The sequence below is a fragment of the Biomphalaria glabrata genome, chromosome 1 (assembly GCF_947242115.1).
Source record: "Biomphalaria glabrata chromosome 1, xgBioGlab47.1, whole genome shotgun sequence".
NCBI lineage: Eukaryota > Metazoa > Mollusca > Gastropoda > Planorbidae > Biomphalaria > Biomphalaria glabrata.
In genome coordinates, this window is record NC_074711.1 from 34,503,914 (window position 1) to 34,531,325 (window position 27,412).

Consider the following 27,412-nt stretch of genomic DNA (forward strand, 5'->3'; position numbering starts at 1 on the left):
CTCCACTTAGTAGTGCTGGGTTGGTAGTACTGGGTTGGTAGTGCTGGGTTGGTACTATCTGACACATCTTAGGAAGTCCAGTATGTGGTATTTAATAGTACAAGATCTTTCTACATCCAACTTTCATTAAAGGGAACCCCCTATATTATTTTTTTTTAATGTGAGTTATGGACATATTTGAATTCTGCGTAAAAATGTTGTAATCGTAAACATTTTATCATTTTTTAAAATGTAAATGCTTAGAAACATTTCTATGAAATAAATAAGACAGTCAATTCTTGACAACTAAAAAAAAAACTGAATTCTTTGAGATTTTGTTTTTGGTCTTCGCAAACGTCACTTCCCTCAACAATATTGAAAGCAAATCTAGATGTAACCAATCGTATTGCTTCATTCGTATCTTGTTGCAAATCGTATAGAGTGTGTTTATCATGGTTTCTCCGGTCGACGAGTCTTGCTTGATGCCCCAACGGTCCAACAGACTAATGGATAGGTAAAGGATAAAAAAAAATTGCTTCATTCTTACACTAACATTTAGACTTAGTGACGGCCTAGTCCATAGATATGTTAGTTACTGTTACAGTAATATATAGATCTAAAAATATTAAGATAACCAATTAAACCAATTCGAGCTTTAAAAAGAGTAACATTTTCATCCACACACCTCCCTGCACCAAAAAGTAAATAGATCGTGTCTGACTGATTCTAACAAACTGGTCAGTGTAAGGCTAGCCTAGAACTTTAGTGAGCTACGTGTAGTCTTGACAAGACGACCACGCAATAGTGTTTGTTGTATGTTGAGTGGTCAGGTGAGAAAATACACACTGACATAGTCAAGCATGTAGATCCATTCCTAACACGTATTTTTTCTTTGCTTACAAGATATAGATCTAACTGCATAGACCTAATCTATTTCTTTTACGAGAATGTAAACTTAACTGTATGGTTTTCCGTTATACAATAAGTCAATAATTTAAAAGAAAAATAAAAGTAGACGCTTTTTCTGAAGGTTTTAATCGAAGAGGGCAAAATAAACAAATAGAAATGTATTTTTTCTTTTTGTTGTGCAACAATGTCTTTCGTGGATATGTGGTGCCGAAATGTATAATAGATACCATCATAACAGTAGGTACTTTTGAGATCTAGGTCTACATCTACAATCATTTAGATCTTAAAGCATCATAACAACAGACTCTAGGGGTGGGGGGAGTATTTTCATCCACACACCTCCCTGCCGAAAAAGAAAATAGGCTGGGAGTCCGACTGTTAACAACCTGGTCACACACATGTAGACTACACATTTGGGCTTTTCTGACGTCACATAGAGAACAAGTAAAAATCTGACCGTTTTGGATGCGCAGAAAAATAATGTCAGGAAAATGTCAATTATTAATTTATTTTTGAAAACAAAATGAAATAAATAACATATTTCTTATATATAATTTAAAACACATATTATATATTTAGATCTAAGTGAATTTTTCTGCAGTTTTAAAGACCACCATAGAATCTAAACTCTATTTTGAGTCTGTAAAACTTATATTTGTATCATTTTATTCTGACAGTTCAATGACTTCAATCTAGCCGTTATTTGGTCAATATTTGCTTCTGACGTAAAGGGATCTCTTCATACATTTACTTTGATGACCTTAAAGTACATTTCATTTTGTTACAAATTTTATCCGGTGTGGAGCGGTGAGTGGAATAATACTTTCGTAAACGTATATCCAGAAATGACGTCAGTGAGAAAATAGCGTCAAAGATATCTGCCTTTTTTTATGTGGATTTTGATTGGATAATGCTTTTGATTTTGATTTAGAGCTAGAAAACGGATTTATATGACCAACAAATAGACGTATAATTAAATTAATTGACGAATGCTGACTCAAGCTTAGAGCCAAAACAATTTCTTTCTTTAATAACTATGAAGTCTTGTATTTAAACTGTGCAAATACATTTCTGGGGAAAAGTCCAAAGAATTGTTTGTTTTTTTCAATAGGATATTATGAATTACATTATTTATGTTTTCATTGTAAGCAACAAATTGACAATGTTTTCTAGTCCTTGTTCTAAGTGCATATCTATAGCACTATCGAACTGGTCTGTCTCCCTAGACAATTCTCTTTATTACCCCTAATAGAGTTTTTTTGTTTTGTCTAGTTTTTCGTTTCGATACTTTTGGACATCTATATCAATTGTACTTGGCTCGAATTGCCCTGTTATACTTTTTTACCCATTCCAAGAGTGCGCTAATGGCAAAGGTCAACCAATCAGGGCTCATGGATTAGATTTCCACAGATCCTATGATCTTACTTAGAGTGACCTCCTTTTGAAGACAGCGGAAATAAGATCTCTGTTAGTGACTTGAGTCTTGTCCAGAAAATTACAAGAAGAAAAACAAAATCAACGCAAAGTCTTGGGGAAATGTGACTAGCACCCCGATAGGTGAATAACAGGAATAGGGCGCAGCTAGCTTTTGTTATTTACATTGAAAAAAAAGAAAGAATAGACATTGAAAAAAACTTAAAAGCTCAAAGAAATTTGTACGTGAAAATATTGTTTTTTCCAAATGAAAAAAAACAACAACTATGATTAGATTAACTTATTTTACACAGAAATTATTGTAATATTGTGTCTCAATTCCTCTGGCTTCATCTTTGCAACTTTGTTGTGTCTCGACACCTGTAGCTCTATCTAGGTAAATTTGTGTCTTGGCACCTGTAGCTCTATCTAGGTAAATTTGTGTCTTGGCACCTGTAGCTCTATCTATGTAAATTTGTGTCTCGACACCTGTGGCTTTATCTATGTAAATTTGTGTCTCGACACCTGTGGCTCTATCTATGTAAATTTGTGTCTCGACACCTGTGGCTTTATCTATGTAAATTTGTGTCTCGACACCTGTGGCTTTATCTATGTAAATTTGTGTCTCGACACCTGTGGCTTTATGTAAATTTGTGTCTCGACACCTGTGGCTTTATCTATGTAACTTTATGTCTCGACCCCTCTTACTCTATAAAACTTTGTGTCTCGACAACTCTGGCTCCTTCTTTGTTAAGTCACCGCTGCGTCTTGTGCTCTAAATATTAGATACAATGTTAAACAAATATACTGATAAAAGATGAAAGTTAGGAATTGAAAATCAACATTCTATATAATAGCGAAACGAAACAAATAGTATACATGTGCACCTAACTGTATAACATATAGAATATAATACAGTCACTTATCATTAGAATGTGTATCTGTTGTATTTGTGTCATGTGATATCACTGTTGGGGATATTGGATGGAGCACATTGATTAATTCCTTAAGGACCCTGTGAGATGGATTAGGATCAGAGTGTAAATAACAATTTTCGAGCATAATAATATATCAAATATGATATTAATGTTACTATGCCGCCACAGTTTCTTAAAATCAGTGGTCATTTATAAGTGAAAAGAAAGTGTGATAAAAACTTTTTTTTGGTAAAATAATTTTGTTTATATAAAACTTCAGACATTCAACTTTTAGCATTGTAATCTATTTCATTTAGATTCATTCAACTATTTTTAGCTGTTTATTTAAAACGGTCCTTTTACATTAATGTTCATACTAGTCAATTTTTATTTATAACTTGACAGAGTTGAATTGAAGTGTTAAAGCAGGCAGGTCCTTGGTGTGTAAAATAGTTTTATTTGTAAGTTTCAGCTGTGTTACAAACATAAAAGTTGATTTACGCTCGAAATACATCTAGTCTGTTACGTTTTGTTGATCATTTGGTTCGTTTGAAGACTCAATGTTTCCCAAACTGTGCTTCACGGACCCCTAGTGTTCCGCGAGGCGTGAATAGGTGTTCCACGAACTACTGGAATATTTAACTAGTTGGCCACCACGTGAATTAATGTCTCTAAAAAATAAGAAAGGTGTTCCGCTAAATACTCAGAATGTGCGAAGTGTTCCGTTAAAAGTATGGGAAACACTGTTTGAAGTTATAGTGTTTGAACAATTGTATAGTACAATTGTAAAATAAGTCTGGACCCCAAGTCAACTAAATACTTTGTTACCACAAGTAACTGTCTACTACCTATAGAGATATTGGAAATGTTTATCTGTGGTAGATAAATACAAAAAGCTATTTGCTGTATCCGGTGAACACAAACTAAGAAGCATTTATTATCTGTGCAATTTGGAAGGTATCCCTCGGACTTTCTCTCGGAGATCACAAGAAAATCCGCTGCCGAGCACCTGCGGACAATGGTTATGCTTGCCCTGGATGTGACAAATAAAGTAGGTCAGAGCTGGGGCTGCGTAGCCACGGGAAATACTGCATTCCTCATTAATCTTTGGACTCGAGGACAAGCCTTATTACTTATTATTTGGAAGGTATAGGATAGATTTTGTTAACTTTTTAGCACTTTAAAAACGAATTTCAATCTCTTTCGCTAGAAGTTTAAAATTATTCCCGTCTTAAAAAATTGGCATTGTTTAAATTACCAAATCACCAAATTCTAAATGGTTTACTGTATTATGTTTGGATCTTAAATGTTTCCACTATAAAAAAGTTTTTAATACCGCTATACATCATAAGCAGTATACTATACATCTTGAGCGTAGCCAGAGAGGGGGGTTGGGGTCGGAGTTTAGTGACTGATTTTTGCTTTGATTTTGTTTATTTCAGGTGAGATTTTAATACTAAATCATCACTTTTCCCAGCGCAGCTAAGTTTTTTTTTAGTTAAAACCCCCTACCCCTGGGTTTTTGCAGTTCAATTCCCCTCTTCTGTAAAACCAACTCCGAAATTAACGATAAAACCCTCTCTTCAATATATGACTATCCATTTTTTAGTCACCAGATTCTATGAACGTAGCCAAGATGGGTTTTATGTTTAAAACCCCCTTCAGAGGGGATTGCAGCTAAAAAAAAAACCACCTCTTTCATATAAAAAGAGCAAATTACCCACTCAAAATTCTATGAGGGTAGCCAAAGGGTGTTTTGATTTTAACCCCCCCCCCCCCATTTCAACGGCGTTAGAAGCTAAAAAATACATCTTCAATATAAAAAAAAGCAAATTACGCAGAGAAATCCCCCCAACCGCCCTCCCCCCGAAAAAAATCCTGGCTACGCCCATGCTACATTTAAATTTTACACCAACACTCGCTGGATGAAACAAAAACACATATACGCGTACACACACACACACATGTCTCGCTCTGACCCAGTTTAGTATCTCCTTAAAGGGGAAAAATTATCTTCTAAATCTACTAAGAGCTTTGGTCACGTCTAATTCATTCCTGGAAACTACCCGGACATATGACTCCAATCTATCACACCCCTGACAACCATTCAGCTTCTTTGGGAGATTACTTCCGATAACTTACTAAGTAGTCTGGCCCAGACATTAGTTTTCTTACAGTGTATTTCTTCCGATTGGTTACTTCCTACTTTTCAGATGGTGCATTATGTACATTATAAATCTATTGGGTTCAAGGTGCGATCATTTGAATGCTCTTCTTTGTGGATAGAAGTCTTTTCAGGAGGATGTTCTATATACTAAATACTTTTCCCTTTGCTGGTATATTCCAGATAGATTTAGAATGGCATTCATTCGATGTTTTATATTTGTAAGTTTCAGTTGTAGATTGTTATTTCCCAGCCCCCACCTTATACAGGAATGATGGCTGCGGTTGGAACTCAGGACGATAGTGAAAATAATTCGAAGCACATATCACACACACACACTTCTTTTGGACGACATTCTAGGATGTCTTTTAGTTCCCCCTGTCTTTTATTTCCCCCTGTCTTTTAGTTCCCCCTGTCTTTTAGTTCCCCCTGTCTTTTAGTTCCCCCTGTCTTTTAGTTCCCCCTGTCTTTTAGTTCCCCCTGTCTTTTAGTTCCCCCTGTCTTTTAGTTCCCCCTGTCTTTTAGTTCCCCCTGTCTTTTAGTTCCCCCTGTCTTTTAGTTCCCCCTGTCTTTTATTTCCCCCTGTCTTTTATTTCCCCTGTCTTTTAGTTCCCCCTGTCTTTTAGTTCCCCCTGTCTTTTATTTCCCCCTGTCTTTTATTTCCCCCTATCTTTTATTTCCCCCTGTCTTTTATTTCCCCCTGTCTTTTATTTCCCCCTGTCTTTTATTTCCCCCTGTCTTTTATTTTTATGTCGTTAAGCTATAGACCCAAGAGTTGAACATTTCGAAACTCGCTTTGATCATCGGAAATGATCGGAGGGTCTCGTGCACGTCTAAGACTTTAAGATAGAAATCTTATTTTAATTTATTTTTTTCTAATATTTTCTCTTTCTCTCTTTCTCTCTCTCTTTTTCTCTCTCTCTGTCCACCTTATTTCCGTTAGCTTTAAAACAAATATCCTACATTTTCTGTGCAGATAATCGTCTTTGATTAATGTTATATTTTCACCACGCAACCAAACTTCTGTGTCACATAATATCAGGATCGTTTCGAATGAACATTACTTTGTACTGTAATCTCACTCTATGACGTCATTAACAGTAAAGAAAAAAAATTAACAGAAAAAAAAATAGGATCAAACGTTACTATATTTGACGGTCAATACAAGTTTCGTTGGAGTGGCCAAACTTTTTGAAATAATTGGTCAATCATAGGATCGTTTACTTCGTACTCAATTCTCCCCACTGCAATAATTACAGACGTCTGCTTCACAGTGCAGACCTAATCTCGATAGGTCGTACTGTTGGTCAAAATGTATGCACTTCTGGGGCAGAAAAATATAGCGACAAGAGTTCACGCTGCGAAAAAGTGCGTGGTCTGTACACTCTACGTCAAACTAATGACTTTGATTAATGTCACGTTTCTTAATAAAGTACTGGATTTGCAATTCATATGAATGTGGCTGGTTTATGTGTCATTAATAAATAGCTTTTAATCCTGGACGTAAATCATTGAAGATAAAACAACAAAATATTTACAATGGTAGCAATCCACTAAGAAACATTTCTGGCAGCACATAGACCAATCTCATAATCCGACACAATTGTAAATATTTCGATGCAGATACTGCTTCAAAGTTTTCTTTCATTATCTCTTTGTGGTATTCCGGTGCCTGGTTTTCACTTCCTTGCCATTGAAACAATGACCTAGAGTTCATGCGCTTCAGGCTATCGTCAATCAGCCCCACTACTTGTAGACTTCTCAAAGCCCCACAACTTGTTGACTTCATTAAGTCCCAAAACGTTTAAACTTCTCAAACCCAGACAGCTTGTACCATCATTATATACCAAACATTGGAGCTCCCCTCCCCCCCCCCCTTAAAAAACCTTTCCATGATATTTCATGTGTCTGACACTAGACTGATTAAATCTGCTAGTGTGTCTGCCCGTAGAGAGACATCTCCCAACACACATGATACATCTATCGCGTTATAGATCGGCTCGAGGATGTGTGTTTTGTTTTGCTGAAAGGGTGGGAAGACGAATGTGATGAAATTGTTTCTGATTTACTGATTATAGTTTTTTACTGGCTGGGATTTTTTTTGTTATTATCACATATAAAAACTGAACATATTGTCAGTGCATTGTGTCTGCAAATAGAAAATAGAGTGTCCATTGCTCCATGTTGACACATAGTAAATAGACTGTCATTGCTACATGTTGACACAGTAAATAGACTATCAATGTTTTCAAGTGGACATATATTAGATAGACTGTCATTGTTACAAGTGAACATGTACTAAATAGACTGTCGCTATTAGTGTGGACATATACTAAATAGACTGTCATTGCTACATGTTGACACGTAGTAAATAGACTGTCATTGCTACATGTTGACACATAGTAAATAGACTATTATTGTTACAAGTGGACATATATTAGATACACTGTCATTGTTACACGTGGACATATATTTAATAGACTGTCATTGCTACATTTTGACATATACTAAATAGATTGTCATTGCTACATTTGGACATTTACTAAATAGACAGTCGCTATTAGTGTGGACAATCCACACATAGTAAATTAAATTGACTTTCATTATCTTGAACAGACTTTAACGTTATTACTGATATTTTTCTCTAAATAATCTTCTGACACCCTCCCCCTTCAAAAGTACAAACTGCAATGCTTTAAATTAATTCTGTACTTACTGAGTTAAAAGCGAGTCATATTTATAGGCAATGTTTTAAAAGGATAACAGTGAACCTATTTTTAGACAGATTGAAATATTTGTGTTCCATTTTTCAAATTTCCAAGGATGTACTGAAATAATATGGATCATGTATTTTATTTCCATTTTTTTTTAATGCGAGCTTGTTGTTTGAATCCAGAGCGATGCTAGCAATACTCTTACAGGATCCCTTCAAATCATCAGAAACAAACGCTCCTTGTGATAACGATAATAGTTTCTCTCAGTTCTATGATTGCCAACTACTCCTAGGATCTAGGTGAAACAACCGTCTGCTGAGTCCAAAACTTCACAATCAACGTAAATGCTAATTTGTTAGTTCGTGAAATAGATATAACCTGGATTGCTGATGTGCATGATTGCAGCTAATAAAGATAGAGGAAGGTGGGGTTTGCGCATGTGAACGTGAAAACTTAAGACACAAAAAAATATATTTTTAAAGCCTATCCGCATAAAATCTAATGTTGATGTCTAGTGTGACTACATTCCAATTTTGACGTCTAGTGTGACAATATTCCAATATTGACGTCTAGTATGGCTACATTCTAATATTGACATCTAGTGTGACTACATTCTAATGTTGACGTCTAGTGTGACTACATTCAGATGTTGACGTCTAGTGTGACTACATTCAAATGTTGACATCTAGTGTGACTACATTCCATTGTTGACGTCTAGTGTGACTACATTCGGATGTTGAGGTTTAGTGTAACTATTCCAGAGTACATAGAAATCAATAAAATCACTTAATTACTGGTAATTCACTATTTTGTTTGATATCAGCAAGATAAATTAATCCTTCAGTTTTCACAGATACGGTTAAATATGTAGGGTTTCATCCCCTCACAATAAGAACACGTTATTTCTCTTAGACCTTTTCTCGGATTAAGTTGAAACTTTTATTGTACATAAAAAAAAAAAATTAAAAAATTGTCAATTAATTATTGGTATTTAATTATTTTGTTTGATATGGAAAAACGAAAACTACTTCTACATTATTTAGAGACATAGTTGTAAGTGCGTGAAGGTCTTTCCCTTAGATAAGCTTTTTTTTTTTTCGTGTTTGTTTCTTTTATAAAGTCCCTTTCCTCCAACATTTTGGGGCCTCGGGACCTAATGAATTTCAGACACGACTTATCACAGAATAATGTCGAGACCAATGGACTCATTTTATAATGTGGGCGGAAGATTCGATCGTCCACGTCACAGGCAGGATATAGCCCGCAGGCCGTAGTTTGTACATCACTTACTACTGTTATCTCACTCTATGACCAAAGTGTTACGTTCACATTTAAAAAAATAAAAGAGAATATTAAAGTATCCACTTGGAAATAATGCCAGTGTGAGCCAAACTTTCTTAGGGCGCTATAACTAGATTGTTTACCCTACATACCGTAGCAAGGCAACTACTGTGATATGACATAAAACAAGCGCTGTTGATGATGTCTTAGTGTGTGTAGCATGTTTCTCTCCCGCCTTTTTTCTTAATAAGCACGCGATCCCTGCGACATGCGTCTGGCGCAGATCTCCAGGGAGTACGTCAGGAAGTAATCTTTTGGCCGACGATCACCTTGTTTGATGTATTTTTATTGAAGTTTCCTGTCTGGAGGACGCCTCATAGAGATTTGTACATTCACCCATCCTTCTTGTCCGATCTTGTCAAGCGAGCTCAATGGGGCAGTCAATTGGTTCCGGCTGAATATGGAATTCATTTCTAGCGTAGTGAATTGCGTTCATTTACATCACAAGTCAAAATATTTAGGGCGTTTCCTTGGTGCAAACTTGATCAAATCTTCGAGCTCTGAATGTCTGGATGTTTGTAAAGCCCAAACTGTCGGGATGTTGTATTCACAGGGTGCAGAGTAACGTCCCAATTTCGTGACATCCTCCGCGTCTGATTTGTTCTTTGAAGTATTGTTAAAAGTTACTGAACAATGAATTCCAGTCTCTTGTCATTTACTGTGCTAGGGCTGCTAGGGGTTTTATTTCATGCTGAGTTTTGTCTTGGATATGGTGTTCACGTGCTGGGACTTGCTTGGTGATTAGGTCGCTAAATCTTTTTTACAGACATGGGGATATTTTGTGCTGGCTATAATTATATCATCACTTTAGGCTAAGTTCCAAAAAAAAATATATATACTCTAAACACTGTCGTTTTAAAGTGATGACGATTCTTTAATATTTGAATGTTATTTTACTTCTTGGTTTTGCTTTTTCTAAATAATTCACATGTTAACTTTAAAATACTCCGTGGTTTAGTGCAATGGTATTTCTTTTTAGCCATCTACGCGTTTATATACATTTGAAATGGTTTGATCACGTGTGTTGACAGTATTTCTGTCAGGTCAATATATGTTGGTGTTGGTTTCGACTTAAAGGTCTCATTGAAAAGAGTTTTAAATAAACATAAGACTTTGGCTGAAAAAAAAAGAATTTCTGTGAACCTGTTTTGTTCTCAATCAAAGTTTATTGGTGATAATGAAGTTTGCATGGAACAGTAAAGATGAACTCATTCTATGACAATATGGAGCTATAAATAGACTACATTTATGTCATAAGATAAACAAACTGGTGTAGACTTAAGACTGAGGTTCTGGGTTCTCGCACGGGAAAATGACTCTGGTGCCAGTTACAACCGAGTCATATCCAGAAACTAACCAGCACAACTGCGAACACGTCCAGTTTATCCCGGGAGTGGTCAGCAACGCCACTAGCCGAGGGCTGTTGGAGTTCGCCATAAGCCTAGGATCAATTCACGGCTATGTCGCTGTGGCCGTTTGCCTGTTCGGAGTGTTGGCCAACTCGGCCAACATCATCGTTCTGACCAGGAAACACATGGCATCCAGCACCAACATCCTTCTTCTTTGGCTGGCAGTGGCGGATCTCCTCACCATGCTGGAGTACCTGCCTTTCGTTATTCACTTTTACATCATGGCGCCCGGGGACCCCTTGCGCCCTCCGTTCAGCTCACAAGAATTTTACTGGACTTGTTTCCTGCTCTTCCACGCCAGCTTCAGCATCGTGTGTCACTCTGTGGCGATATGGCTGACCATAGCCCTGGCCATATTTCGTTACATTTACATCTGCAAGCCGACGACGGGCGTGTTTTACTGCAGCCAGCGTCGCGCCCGAGGGGTGGTCATCATCATTATAGTACTGACCATCATCATCTGTATCCCCAACTGTGTCATCAATACTTACGCTGTAGGATACGATGTTGTCCAAGAAGTTAACTCCACGAGTTGGAGCTTCACAGATACAAGTACTGTAGTTCCTTCTAAAATAAGTAATTCGGATAATGTTTATTACTACCCCACCTTAAGACAAAGTTCTAAAGCAGATGAAGTTTTAATACAAATCAACAACTGGATTCATGCTATACTAATCAAACTAATCCCCTGTTTTCTGTTGACTGTTTTGACCTTACTGTTGATCCATGCTGTACACAAAGCGTACAGGAAACGCCTGAAGCTGAAGTCTCAAGGGAGAAAAGCGGAACTGGATAAAACCGGTGAACATAACCGATTGACCGCCATGCTGCTGGCCATTGTGGTTCTGTTCACCTTGACCGAGCTGCCCCAGGGCATATTGACTCTGATTAACATTTTCGTCGACTGTTTTTATCATGTGGTGTACTCCAAGCTTGGCGACCTGCTCGACCTGATGGCGCTCATTAACAACGCGGTTAACTTTGTGCTGTACTGCACCATGAGCACACAGTTCAGGGCGACCTTCGCCGCCATCTTCTGCCCGCGCCCTACAGCGCAATCCAAGTGGATGAAACTGAGGCTGGTCAAGTCTCGAAATTTGGAGAGCAGTTACGCCGAGGCTACAGAGTTCTCCAAGACCACGAGAGTGGACAATTTCGGGTGCATGTCACGTAGTGGTGACCTGACGGACACCGAGGCTCTCAGTAAAGCTGTGAGCAGCACGGATGAACAGCTGGACAGCAATGATCAACCGGAAACGGTGGTCATGCTCGCAGACGAGTGCAATGGTATCGCAGGGAGTCATACTTCGAACAACTTGAGTTATCTGTAACATTTCTTTCTTTCAAAAGGTCAAACTTTATCAGAATGGCAGATGAAAAGTTGCGATGACCTTATATCAAGTGGACCAGATGAGTGCTTTTACTAAAAATAGAACAGGAAGTCTTATCACTTAAACATTTTGTTTGACTTCTGTGACGTTACTTCTTAACGCGGGAACCAAGATGAAGGCTTGTGCTCGAAATCAAGTTTACTCAACTTAGAGGTTCATCAACTTCAAACATATCAATCATCTCTTGAAATGGAAACCTTTATGTATTGAAAGTGTTTACAAACATTGTTCCTTGCATATTATGTTCACTTCATCTTTTCACATTTTGTTTTCCCTTCAAATCATTTTTGAATTTTTTTTTAAGTCGGGGAGAAAAGACGAAACATGGACAATGTTCAAAAGTGACTGAGTAAAATAGTTATGCTTAAAGCTGTATACTATATTTAAAATTTAAAAACATGACGTATTTCGTTATCAAAGTCTAATAATGTAGTGATATCCGCAATAAATTTGCCTTCTCTCTTCTTCTGCATTTAAAGTTACAAATGTCAACTTGTTTCTATGGAATTACAAGAAATCTTACTTATGTAAGAGTACATTTTGAAGTGCTTTTAAACTGCGTTTTTTGTTTGGGGCTGGGGACTGTTATATTTGTAAAACATTTGCTTTTTTCTGTTATGTATTTGTTTTTCTTCCAACCAAAGACCCTCCCATCCCCACATGGTGTACAGCTTTCTACTTGAAATGTTTCGCAATGATCACGTTTCCAGACAAAGTTTGTTTTATGTTCAATTTTTTGGTGTTTGTGTTGGTCATCATTCCACTCCTTTGGAAAGGAAGCAATATGATTGGTCAATATTTGACTAGCGTAAGCATAGAGCATATAAATCTACTTCATTGAATTATATTATATTTTTTTTTGTAATTATTACAACTTTAACTACAGTTGTACTATGATCCACTTTTGTGATATATATATTGTTTGTATGTATATTTGATGTAGGCTTTTGCTTTTAAAATAGTCTCTCCTACTTAATATTGTTTCCTTAAAAAAAAAAAGAAAATTGAGGTTTTGTGTTATCGCATCACTCTGAAACTATGTTTGTAATAATTGTAATAAATATAAGTATTGTCATGTATGATGACTTGTATAAACATGTATGATGATAGTTCATCTTGCACCTTCATCTCACAGTCATTAAATTTGCTAAACAATTCTTGTTTACAGCGCCTCCATGTCACGTGACAGAGCATGATCATTCACCATGTAGAGTTTTTGACTCATTTCTTGTCTCTGCCTTGCACTGACCCATCCCTTTCCCCTCCCCAACCCCACCTATAGTGAAATGGTGCGTTGAATTTATTTTATACCATAATAGTACACACTGACCACTCCAATCCATAGCATGTGTTTCTGTAATATAAGTTAGTGTAACTCAACTAAAGCTTATCAAATGGGATCGTTAAGTGAAAGTCAATTACCAAAAGGGACAATTTTAGACACAGTCAACTCATGTGTCCACCAGGGGCAACTTTGAAGCATTGTAGCCCTTCTTGTCCATGAGGGGCAACTTTGAAGCATTGTAGCCCTTCTTGTCCATGAGGGGCAACTTTGAAGCATTGTAGCCCTTCTTGTCCATGAGGGGCAACTTTGAAGCATTGTAGCCCTTCTTGTCCATGAGGGGCAACTTTGAAGCATTGTAGCCCTTCTTGTCCATGAGGGGCAACTTTGAAGCATTGTAGCCCTTCTTGTCCATGAGGGGCAACTTTGAAGCATTGTAGCCCTTCTTGTCCATGAGGGGCAACTTTGAAGCATTGTAGCCCTTCTTGTCCATGAGGGGCAACTTTGAAGCATTGTAGCCCTTCTTGTCCATGAGGGGCAACTTTGAGACACAATTCACCAACGTATCCAGGAGGGGTAACTTTGAGACACAATTCACCAACGTATCCAGGAGGGGTAACTTTGAGACACAATTCACCAACGTATCCAGGAGGGGTAACTTTGAGACACAATTCACCAACGTATCCAGGAGGGGCAACTTTGAGACACAATTCACCAACGCATCCAGGAGGGGTAACTTTGAGACACAATTCACCAACGCATCCAGGAGGGGTAACTTTGAGACACAATTCACCAACACATCCAGGAGGGGTAACTTTGAGACACAATTCACCAACGCATCCAGGAGGGGTAACTTTGAGACACAATTCACCAACGCATCCAGGAGGGGTAACTTTGAGACACAATTCACCAACGTATCCAGGAGGGGTAATGCTTTGCTTACTATTATTTGCCTATTGATACATTGATACATTGATACATCGATACATTGATACATTGATACATATTGCTTTCAAATGTGTGCCTCATCGCTTTATCATTCTGAAAAAATATCATTGTACAGATTATCTTTATACAGATTACCATTGTACAGACTATCTTCATACAGACTATCATTGTACAGATTATCATTGTAATGTATATCATTGTAAATATTATCATTGTGGACATTATGATTGTACAGATTATTATTGTGAAGACTATCAGGGTACAGATAATCATGTACTGTGTTGACTGTTCTTCAGACTTGAAATCTAAAAGTAGATTATCATTGATACATATATAGTTCAGTTTCATTAAAGCTACTTCCGTCCTACTTTCGTTTTGCGTACGTTTTCAACGTTCATCAATTTGGTCATTGTTTTGTTGATAAATTAGTTTGTGCACTTAAGTTATTTCACCAAGTACACAGTGTCACTCTATTTTTACACACACACGCACGCATGCACGCACACACACACACCCTCCCTCCCTGACAGTGTTCTTCAGCATTTAATGAACTACAGAGATCAAGGGAGGTAAGTGGAACGGATGGACAAGGAGGAGAGTAGTAGTGAACGTTTACACAGTTATTTATTCTATCTAACAAAACATGAATCAATTTTAAGAAATTACCAATTAGTTAATTATATATTGGTAATTAATAATTTTGTTGGGCATTGAAAAATGGAAATAAATTCTCTTATTCAGAGATGTGGCCATATATGTGGAGTTATTCCCCTTACTATGTTTTGTGCACGTGAGTTCTCCCACTTCCACTCTTCGATCAAGTTGAAACTTTACGCAATTATTTATAACCGATGACAACACATGAATCAACAAAAATAACCAGTTAGTTAATCAATTTAGTGGTAATTAATTTTGCTTTATATTTAAAAAGGGAGCTTATTTCTACACTATTGAAATATATGTCGGTTCTTCCCCTTGGATTAACTTTGTTGTTTTTTTAATAGTTTTTAAAAATATATTTTACTTTTTCAAATCAAGTCGTATTATAAAGTATACAAAAAAATGTTACGTGCCTCACTTTTCTCCTCGCCCTTACTCATCCTTCTCTATCAATTGCCTTATTTTAGTCAAATGTGTCTACACCACTTCTTCAGACAGTAAATAAAGTAAGTATAGGATAATGGCGTTATATTTAGAAATGTACACACGGTAACAAAATCAAGACATTATCTAAATTATAAATTAATTATTTAATTTTTCTGCAACCTCGATCCTAACAATGATACTATGATACCAGCGATAAAATGTGCAGGACTATGAATAATTACAGAATCAGTGTTTGAAAAGATCTGATTTGAAATCAAAGGTCTCATCGTCTTGAAATTTTTTTTTTTAAATGTTTAAAGTTCTTAAAGTAAAACGAAACAAAAATATTCAATATATCACAAAATATACAAAAATGTCAATAACAGACCAAGAGATACACATGTGCTGCACAAAACAAAGAGCGCAATGTTCGACTAGGTTCAGCCTTAACAGCCGAACAAAACAAAAAAAGCTAGGAATGTGATTGCCTTCATTAGCTTTGTTTTTTTAATCGTCGGGGGGAGGAGGGGTGTCCAACATTAATCTTACATTGCTGTAAACTTTTAATCTAAATATGTGAAAATATCACAAAACGGTGAGATGGATGATGGAGTTTGAGCTCTTGTCATAAGCTTCAATATCAATAACCTAAGCTACTGCTATTTAACTCTTATCTTATTTTATAAATACAGACGTTACTTTCATAAATAAGATAATTACGTCCTACGCATTTCATGTGTCCATCTAGTCATACATGTTAATCAATGACTTAAACTCCGCTAGTCGTTGATTGTTCTCGCTGATTCTGGCAACCATTTTTTATTGGCATTAAGGAAGAAGGAGAACTTGTACAAATTTGTTCTAGCGTATGAAATAAGAAATGTGCCTCAATCTTTGTGTCTTTCTGAGTATTTCAAGAGAATTATTCCAAAACCTCAGTGAGTTGTCCACAAACTATTTCCATAAATTTAGATTTTGTTCCTTCCAGTTAGTAACGCTGGACATTATAAAAATAATTATTAAATATATTTTACCAATATTTTTAAACCTATTTAAATTCGTGAATAGGTATGACCTTTAATGTGTCTGTTGCCATCCTTAAAAGAGCTATCCAGAAAGATGAAATAGAGCATGCAGTGGGCAGTGTCATAGTTAACATACTGTTATATAATATTGAGATATTTGATAAAATGTGTAAGTTTGTAGCTTATTACTCTGAGATCGAAATTTTTAGTTGAAATTGAACAAGCCATTAGAGAGTAACTCTTCACTTTGTGTGTTTACAAACAACATGATGATTCATTCAAAACAAGATTTTCAGTTTTGAATTTCTCAGTCTTATGAAGACTAAACATTTGATGTGCTTCTCAACTTTATTACCGCCAAATATACACAGCTCTAAACTAACTCTAAACTGACTACAGACGTAGTACTTATGTGTTAACTCATCAATAACTAAAGTAAAAACAACTATCATTTGGCTCACAAAGAAAACAAATCTTCGCACTTGTTCAAGCAACAGAAATGAGTTCTGGAAATCTCCATTCTCTTGTTCTGGTCAAGTTTTTAGTTTCATTCAACTGAACGTAATATAACAAAGCCAGATAACTCTGCATACGTTTTAGAATGAGCTCTTTGTTGCTTCATGACAGAGTTATCTGCATTGTATAGTGACCATCACAAGTAAGAAACGATGGTAGCCGTTGTGTTTAAACATGTTTAAAGTCATCTCTTGCAAAACCATTTCTTGTTGAACAATACAAAGGGGAAAGTAAACACATTGTAGAAAGTCGGTGAGATGAAACATTTCTTATACAAACTTTTAGTTGGCCTAACACAATGTAAACACTTGAGCTACTGTGTATTGAAATTGTCTTTAAAGGCGGCACTGTTAACAGCACATAACAAGAAAAACTTGAAGGCGGCGATGAAAGACCTACTTACTGGACGTAGTGTACTTACTGGACGTAGTGTATTTACTGGACGTCGTGTACTTACTGGACGTCGTGTACTTACTGGACGTAGTGTACTTACTGGACGTCGTGTACTTACTGGACGTAGTGTACTTACTGGACGTCGTGTACTTACTGGACGTAGTGTACTGATCTACCAAAGTACAATCCAAACGACTGAAGGATATAATAGTCTTAGTTTCTAATCCCTTAAAGCCATAATAACATTTAGAAATTACAAAAGACACGAATCTGAAGGTTAAACAAGGTCAAAACCTTTTCACTTAAAGCTGAGAGGTTTGACCGCCCAAGAAATGTTACACTCAGGGACTGATCGGCTTGATATTTAGCGCAGGAATTCTTTTAGCTCTGTGATGATTCCGCAACCTGCTATACATGTAGGTCACACTATGTAATTACAGATATACTTCTCGATGAACTAATGTAATCGCCATTATACTGATGGTCCTGAAATTAACTAATGGTGTAACTTATTAACAACTAGTTTATGTGTCTCAACTCTATGATGTGTGAGTTACAATGAACACAATAACATCAGTTGTTGTTTTTCATCTTTGTTACTGCGTTTTGTCTTTTTAAAATGTGCTAATCTAGTCGTTTATCTTCATCAGAGAGTTCAGTCCATCGATTGGCTGATTCAAGTAACCCGTTCCATAGGCAATGGTTTGTAAATATGAGATTGAAAGCAGAGCATCCTTGCTGCATTCTAGCTGGTGTTGTCGTGTACAATAAATCTAAGACAAAGCCAATAACTCAAACAGGATAAAGACGGAGATGAAGTTCTTCAGATCCAATGGCTCAGTCTTAAAACCAATACTGAATTATAATCTGAAAGGGAAAACTAAGTATTTAGAAGACCAGATTCTACTGGCATAGAATTATGTGGTCGAGACTATTTAGAAATTTAGAATAAACCTCTTCGCCATTAGCGCCATCTCTTGCTAGATGATATGCACAAGAATAAATCTCTACTTACTATTCAACCATTTAGCACAAGGCAGACAAGAAAACCGAGACATCAAAAGTGAAACAGCATTTGTCAGAACTCATTAGACTTTGATGTTATTCATGTTTCATCTTGTTCATGTCATAAACTGAACACCTGTAGAGAACGTCAGTGTTTCAAACGTTGGCCTGATAATGACTAAGTAACATCTGTGTAACATCAAGTTTGGACAAAAACTAAAACGCTCCTCCAAATCTTTCATACTGACTGCACTTACGTCATCGGACATTTTTTAATTAGATTTATTTTGAACTGTTCCAACTTGACAGAATAGTTTATATCATTACATTTCTGGAAATATGTCTCATTTTTGTTTTCTTTGATGGTTCTCAAGTTATAATGATCATGGAAACTATTAAAACTAGAAATTCCCATAGTTTAAAGGTGAACAAGATTTCTGTTAGGGTTCCTGTTGGAGCTCAGCTTCTTCATTAAGTTACCCTGACACCATACAACTTTGAGGGTTCAACATGTTTATAAAATTCATTCATATTTTTAGCTCCCAGAAAGAAACATCCGCTATTTATTTTGTGTGGGTCTGTACGTTTGTCTCCCTTTAGAGTTCAGAAAAAATATGAAACATCCAGTACCATGATTTGTTTAGATCAGGCAGGTCAAACTCATTAAGATGTATGGGCCACATAGAAAACTTACTATGACCTGAGGGGCCGCAGCCAAAAAAAAAATCAGTTGCAAAACAGCTTACTATTTATTTATTTTTTTGTAAATTAGAAATAATGCAATACAATAATGGCATTACCTGTCCCTTAGCTAAATTTGTAATACTATTGGCTAATTAAAAAATACTTTGATTACGCATTATTTTCTTTGTCCTGATGCTTGACATCTTTTCTGGGATACCATTTTATTAATGTCAGGTTGAAATTTGTTTGCCACTGACGCTTTCATCACAGATGACAAAATTTTGATCAGATAATCTCGAACGGTGAGGTGTTTTTTGTAGCTTTTATTATGGAAAAGAACTGCTTACAGAGACCAGTGCATGCAAACATAGCTAGAATTCTGGCTGCAAATTTCCGCAACTCAATAAATAATTGTACAATTTTATCACAGCCATTTCAATATACTTCGATTTCAACTAAGAATCGAACTGCTATTATATGTGCTCTAGTTGCACATTTCCAGCAGCATTTTCAGAATCAAATGAGAATGGAGATACAAAACACAAAAATTATTGCTCTTATGAAACGAAGTCATGAAAACGGCCATTGAAAGCATCTACTAACGATTCCAGGTGTAGGACATATTTACCAAATGTTGTAGCCGTATTTAATCTTTTTAGTTCATGACACGTTGAAAAGTGAACAAGATTTTCTCTTCATATTTGGTTTATCCACAGTCGTAACTTTGCTTGAAAGCATTTCACATGATCACACGCAGTTGTGACAATTTAGTCTTTACTTTGAAGTTTCAAATTCAAGTCTTGCAGGTGACCAATGAGATCAACTGCAAATGCCAAATCCTGAACACATTGGTCAGTTTGGAAATGTTCAACACGCAGTGCAAACAATCTCTTCAATAGTATATGTCAGGAGAGCCAGCGGACTTCTGTGTAGTAGGGAACACAATCAAATTCATGTCCAATGTCATCCAGAAACATTAAAAATTGGCGAGCATTAAAACCACGGGCACGAATAAAATTGAGAAGCGACTGAAAACGATCTTATGACATGTTGAAACTATAATTGCTGTGCGCAGAATGTTTCTTGGTGAATGATGCACTGAAAATAAGCAAATTTAACATTATCATCAGTCTCTCTTAATTTTGCAAGTAACTTTGCATCAAAATCATTTCATTTCTTGGTTGGTGCGCCATCCGTTGTTAGACTAGATAGCTTTATCAAAGATAAATTGTACTGCATTATCACCTCCTGTCATTTCTCAAAAACATCCTCACTTGTTGTGGTGTTATGCATAGAACAGAACTCAAGTAGTTCCTCGTGTATGTCTACATTCCTGTCACAGGTCCTTATGAATATAACCAACTATGCTACACCCTTTACTTCAGTTGACTCATAGAGAGCCAATGAAAATAATTCAAAATCAGCTATTTTATTCTTTAATTGTTCACACAACCTGACTGACATGTCATTGATTCTATCTGCCACAGTGTCACTAGTTAACGCTATTTATTTGAATACTTTCACTTTTTCTGGACAAATTACTTCGGCTCTAACGACACACTTCTTTATAAAATCACATGTATTAAATGATTTGAAAATGGCTTACAATGATGTTTGACAAAATGTAGATTGCTTTCACTGCAGACTCACCCTCGTTGTTCAGTTTAATAAATACTATTTTTCAATTCAAGTAGATTGTCATCTCTTGTTTCCAGCGTAATAGTTTAACATTATTTTTATAATTTTTTAGGTGGCCAAGGGGGCCGCATGCAAGGTGATCGCGGGCCGCATGCGTCCCCCGAACACCCAGTTTGACATGCCTGGTTTAGATGTTACAAAGTTCTGATGCAATGCTTATTCACGCAGGATATATATTAATAAGGGAGACCATTGAACAGTAGCAACGTTGTTTCCTATAATGAGCACGGTGTTTGTTATCTCTAAGACACACAGATAAAAAATACGTTTATTATTAAATTAAACGTTTTACTGTTTAACTGTTATATAAGCTACTTGCAGTTACAATAATTTTTTCACTTTTGTCTTAAAAAAGAAAGAATGTATTTAGTATTTATACAAATCGAACATAAATTAAAATAACATCAAATAAGAATTGTTACACTTTGTATACATTATTGTTATCACGTTATAGCAGTGTTATGTCACAAATGTGGTAAAGTGTCTTCCTTGAGTCCTTGGATGAGAGATTGGCCCTTTACAAAGGAATCAAATTCAAATCAATTCAATAAAATCAGTTAGAACACTTCCACATTGACTCTAATCTTCACAACTATCAGTTTATTTAATTCATATGAATATTAACAATATAATAGAAAAAACATTAATAAATCGCCATATCCTGCGGAATCCGCAACACCTTCAAAGCTTACACGTCTCTTCCTTTTGTATTGGTGGAATCTGTGGTTGTTGATAGTTTGTAGTTTATAGTTTCTGATATTCATGCTGAAATTAGTGAAACCTGCCTGAGTGGATCACTTCGGTGGCCGATTTTGAATTTGCATTTCCACACATTATATAAAAATGTAGAATATTTAGAGTCTTACTTACTCGAAAATGTTGCTATTAATGGCACCAAAAACTTATTGTACTCATCCCCAGGTGGTTACAATAGGGAAAAAAACTGGTTTCATTACAACATTTCCGTGAAGACTTTTTATTAATCATTAAGTGTACATAATAGTTAACAACGATTAATTCAATATGAAGTTTTCAGTGTGTTTCTAATACACATATATCCTAATGTGTTATCAATACACGTATATCCTAATGTGTTATCAATACACGTATATCCTAATGTGTTATCAATACACATATATCCTAATGTGTTATCAATACACGTATATCCTAATGTGTTATCAATACACGTATATCCTAATGTGTTATCAATACACGTATATCAGACGGGCGCGGTGGCTTATTGGTTAAGCGTTTGGCTTTTGGTCCTGGATTCCAATCTCGGTGAAGACTGGGATTTTTAATCTCGGGATTTTTAGGGCGCCCCTCAGTTCACCCAACTCTAATGGGTGCCTGACATTATTTGGAGAAAAGTAAAGACGGTTGGTCGTTATGCTGGCCACATGACACCCTGCTCGTTAACCGCTGGTGAAAAAGAAACAGATGACCTTTACATCATCTGCCCTATAGATCGCAAGGTCTGAAAGGGGGAACCTGTTACAAACGAATAAATGTTTCTAATACAAGTATAAAAAGAAACATAGGGAAATCAAAACAAAATAAAATAACAATTACCAGCAATTAACAAAATAAAAACTTCATTATTCCCACGCCCTAAAAAATGAAAATAAAATTTCTCAAAAGAAAAAGAGTCAGAAAGTATTGTTTTAAGAGTTCAAGCTGGATGTCAAATTGCAGCACTAATACATTGAGACAACGCCGACACTGAAAGAGACAAACACGCCCTTTGATTATTGTGCTAAACTTAAATTAGTGAAACTTAAATGTGCTAAACTTTAATTTTCTAATAGTTTTCTGAATCAAATGAAATACACTATCTAATAGTCCAAAAATCTGATGTGCTAGATTAAAATATGATGAGATTTAATGGGCTAAAGGGAAATGTGCCCAGCCCTAATGTGCTAGACTTTGATGTGCTAAAAAGTAAATAGCTAAATTCTAAAGTGCTTTCAAAAATCTTGATTATACATGCTATATATATTACATATACAGACAGCTCTAGGAAGGGACCAAATTTGAATGAGAGAAAATGGGGAATTAAATATAGCGAAATAATGAACAATCCTGATCTTGGCACAAACCCTAGACCCTGCGAGTCGGCGACTACACTTAGCAGCGGCAACATTGTGGACTGAGAAACTAGTTTTCGGATCTGAATAAATGTATTAACATCTCCATGCACCAATAGTAGCTAAGATGTGACACTCTAGTCTTTCCAGACTTCGAAAACGTACCATCACTAAAAGTGCAAAAAGAAAATTGTTTCTTCAAGTCGAGGCGGCTAAAAAAGTTGTTTCTTCAAGACGAGGCGGCAAAAGAAAAAAAAAGTAATTGCTTCCTACAGCAATCAATTGCCAGTTACCTGGCGTACCTTAGGTTCATTTTAATTGTAAACAATCTCTTAAGAAAATAATTAGAAAATAATTAAGAAAGTGTGTGTACCTCGATGGAGCACTTTGACTAACAAATCAACAAAAGTACATAAATTTAAACTGAATAGATTGGTTCAGAACAGAGCAAAAACATATGGATAGCTGACTACAGTACTTTCATGAGACCCGAGAACTATAAACTAAAATAGTTCCTGCTCTTGCCATGTAACCTACATCCGTGTCTTTGTTCTTCTCTTCTCATTACTTTAACGGAAGTAGTATTCTTTATAACAACTAAGGTTGTTGGTTGTTATGGTTAATACCATTGCTGTTGTGAGAGTAGTCGAAAGTGAAGTCAATTACAGTTCACTAAAGATACAGCTAAAACGAGAAGGCGTACCATCCTTCGCTAAATAGATCACTGAATCACGTGACCTCAGTTCACCAATCATACGCAAGTTTATTTCATGCGAATTGTATTTACTGTTTTCTCTACCATTGAGCCAAATTTCTTGGCACTGAAGTGCTTCACAGAAACAGAATGTCAACAAAGCCTAAATCTAGCTATTTAATTAGATTCCAATGATAGAAACAGATTCCGAGGTGCTTGGGGTTTTAAGCAAGCCTGGGGTTAAGTGGAACTAGGTGCTAAATGTTAAAGTACGCATGCGCGCACATGCACACACCCACACACATTCATATATGTCGTTCTCTGTAAATCTAGCACCAAGCATTCTGCTGACATTTATGCTCATTTGAAATCAGTTTTATTCGAAACTCTGACGCGCACTAAATAAACCCAGGAGTACGCAAATGTATTCTAATGAATAAATCAACCAGCTGGAATGTGAGAAGCTGTAGCTCCAAATAAACACATACATCAGCATATGGAAAATCTAAATAAAACCCAAACGCAGCCAACCTACTGTGATATCCTATCCATAGTTACATTGAAAATATTGGCCACCGGAAAGAATGAAAGACATAGAGAAACCAAGTGAAGAAAAAATGAAAGACACAGAAACTGGAAGAATCTGTAGCTAAGAGACTCTAGACAAGATGAGATACAGAGAAACTGTAAGAGCCTGTAACCATGAGACTCTAGACAAGATGAGATACAGAGAAACTGTAAGAGCCAGTAACTATGAGACTCTAGACAAGATGAGATACAGAGAAACTGTAAGAGCCTGTAATTATAAGACTTGTGACACCTTATGTGTCTTCGTGACCTAACCATCGTGTCAGCGTGACCCAATCATTTTCTTCTTATTGAGATAGTTTCTTATCTCTCAGCATGAGAACTGAAAGAGGTGATTTATTAGACAACCTGATGACTGACTTAGAATGCGGGAAGAATTCTCTTAGGAATTCGGTTTTAGGCAGATTTTATTAGACGTCTCATACGCAGACAACGGCAGACACAAATATCAAAGTATTTCTTAATTAGTTGTTTTGTATTATGCTTTCTTTTAGTTTTTTTTTCTTTCTCTCTCTTTCACTTTCTATCACCCTCTCCTGTCCCTAGCATTAAACTGTTACTTTTTCTCCTTTTTAAGCTATTTTTCTTTCTCTCCATTTTTCTTTCTTTCTGACTCTTTTTTTAAATATTTTTTCCTTGTTTTTTTTTTTACCCTTTGTCTTTTGTTTTTCTTTTTTATGATTTGTTTTTCTTTTTCTTTCCCTCTTTAACTTGTAGTTCTTTTTCTCCCTGTCCATTTTTCTTTCTACTACTTTTCTCTTTAATCTCTTTTCTTATTTCTTTCTTTCTGTCCTTCTTTTCTCTTTAGTCTCTTTTTCTTATTTCTTTCTTTCTGTCGTTCTTTTCTCTTTAATCTCTTTTTCTTATTTCTTTCTTTCTGTCGTTCTTTTCTCTTTAATCTCTTTTTCTTATTTCTTTCTTTCTGTCCTTCTTTTCTCTTTAATCTCTTTTTCTTATTTCTTTCTTTCTGTCCTTCTTTTCTCTTTAATCTCTTTTTCTTATTTCTTTCTTTCTGTCCTTCTTTTCTCTTTAATCTCTTTTTCTTATTTCTTTCTTTCTGTCCTTCTTTTATTTATCATTCCATCACTCTTCCTCAATGCTCATCTGTGCGTGTTGTTGATTTTTTGTTCTGTCAGTACCTCGTTTCTTTTTACAAAGTTTATATCAACTCACTCTGTCTGTCTGTCTGTCTGTCTGGTAAAAGGTTTGTACACGTTATTTCTTCCATAACCAATCTCGGATCAATTGAAATTGTACACAATTATTTCTTGTACCTGACATAACACGAATTAATTTTAAAAAATTAAACAATTAGATAATTAACTATTGGTAATTAATTATTGTTTTTGTTATCAAACAATTGAAAGAAAAAGTAGCTTGACAAATGTGAAATAAGTTGAATTATTCCCCTTGAGGAGACTTAAGCCCTGTGTTCGAATTCAAGACAAGTTTGTTTAAGATAACATTCACCAAGATACTCTCTACTTCGTAACACCTTTTTCCAAGCTGGTCCAGACCAAGCGGGTCCAGATCATATCGCAATGAGAAAGCTAAAAGCATAAAATTGCGCTAATTGATTGCACAGATTTATTGATGTTGGTCTACATCTATTACAAATTTAATTGCATGACTGATCCAAACTAATTGATACAATTACACGTAATATAGACTCTCTCTCTCTCTCTCTCCCTCCCTCTCTTTTTCACCTTTGTCATCTTTTATCGTTGTGAAATTGTCAGAGAAAGTATGGCCACTGCTTATCATTGTATGTGCAAGTGAAAAATTAGCATGAATTTGTTAAATTTAGAAAAAAACGTTTTTCTATATTATTAATTGTATCTTTAGCATTCTATTATTATTATTGTCGTCATTATTATTATTAATATTATTATTATTATTATCATAATTATTATTACTATTACTTTCATTTTTACTGTTATTATTATTACTCTTTTATTAAACATATTACATAAATCGTCTCCCTTTGTCAATAGCTTTTAGTGAAGAAGAGAAAAACATTTTTTTTTTGGTAATGTCATACATCAAGTTGACCTCAGGTCATGTCATACATCAAGTTGACATCAGGTCATGTCATTATCAATTCTCAATAAGTGTTTGGATCATTCAGTCCACTGTCTCTATAAGAAAAGTTGTTTTGTTTTGTTTTTTGTGGCAGGCCGGATATGGGGCACGTGTTGTGGACGTTTATCTTTGACAACATGACCGAGTAGTCAATTTGACTTTTAACGACATGTGTCACAGAATGGTGTAGCCACCATTGCCCACCATGAAACATTAATGTCTGTATTGAATTGAGTCCTCAACAAGGAAGTTACGCGACGTTAGGCTACACTGCATGCACTGCTACATCTCATAAACACAATCGATACATAGGTGTACGATTCGCAGCACTGCCGTGTTGGACCTGGAGCCCACAAAATGTAGCTCATCTAGAGCTTTATTGTACCTACACGTTTACGTCAGAATGTATGTGTGAAATGGCAGTCTTTAAGACTCAACTGACTACCTGGATGGAGTGGCGTAACTAGGATCGGTGTCACCCGGTGCGGCCCGCACCCCCCACCCCCTTATTCCCCGCACACTTCCACTAGTGACGCCACAACCTGGATGGACTATGCTTAGTTTCCAAACTAAATTCTTGAGAAAATCTGTATTAATGTGGACACACATAGATTTATATTGTAAACTTTTCCCTTCTTTTAACAACTGAATGTTAAAAATATATATAAAGCGTTTTCAAATTAATGAAACCCATTGTTCCGATTCTGGGACGCCGTGGCTGAGTGGTTATTAAGCGCTTAGTTTCAGAACCTGCGGTCCTGGGTGAATCTCTGTGAAGACTGGGATTTTAGTTTCGGGATTTTTTTAGAGCGCCCCTGAGTCCACTCAACTCTAATGTTTTGCTTTGTTTTATTTAAAGATTACTTGTTACGTAATTGATCTAAACATTAGCGAAAAACTGTTCAGTATCATTTGTGAAAAGAATCACAGGTAGACCACATCTCCAGGTACATAATGTAATACAATACCTGATTACTATCTTACCTTTTTCCTTTCTACATGTAATTGCTGCAGCCAAAAAAGTTAATGTAATAAATTGTACATTCTTTTAAAATTAACCTATTGATATGTTGTTTTTCTTTCTTTT

General features: G+C 35.9%; 2 protein-coding genes across 7 annotated transcripts in view; both read left to right on the forward strand.

Annotated features, from left to right (window-relative positions):
- Positions 1-14,834, forward strand: part of LOC106051908 (G-protein coupled receptor dmsr-1-like) — a 44,594-nt gene extending 29,760 nt beyond the window's left edge. The window contains exon 2 of one of the 2 annotated variants that reach the window (XM_056033590.1): positions 10,417-14,834. In XM_056033590.1, the coding sequence (XP_055889565.1) occupies positions 10,750-12,177 (1,428 nt within the window). In that variant the 5' untranslated portion in view covers positions 10,417-10,749 and the 3' untranslated portion in view covers positions 12,178-14,834. The remainder of the gene's footprint in view (positions 1-10,416) is intronic. The other variant, XM_056033596.1, reaches the window with a different exon arrangement.
- LOC106051911 (G-protein coupled receptor dmsr-1-like) overlaps positions 1-27,412 on the forward strand; it is a 264,250-nt gene that overhangs the window by 233,236 nt on the left and 3,602 nt on the right. The window lies entirely within an intron of this gene.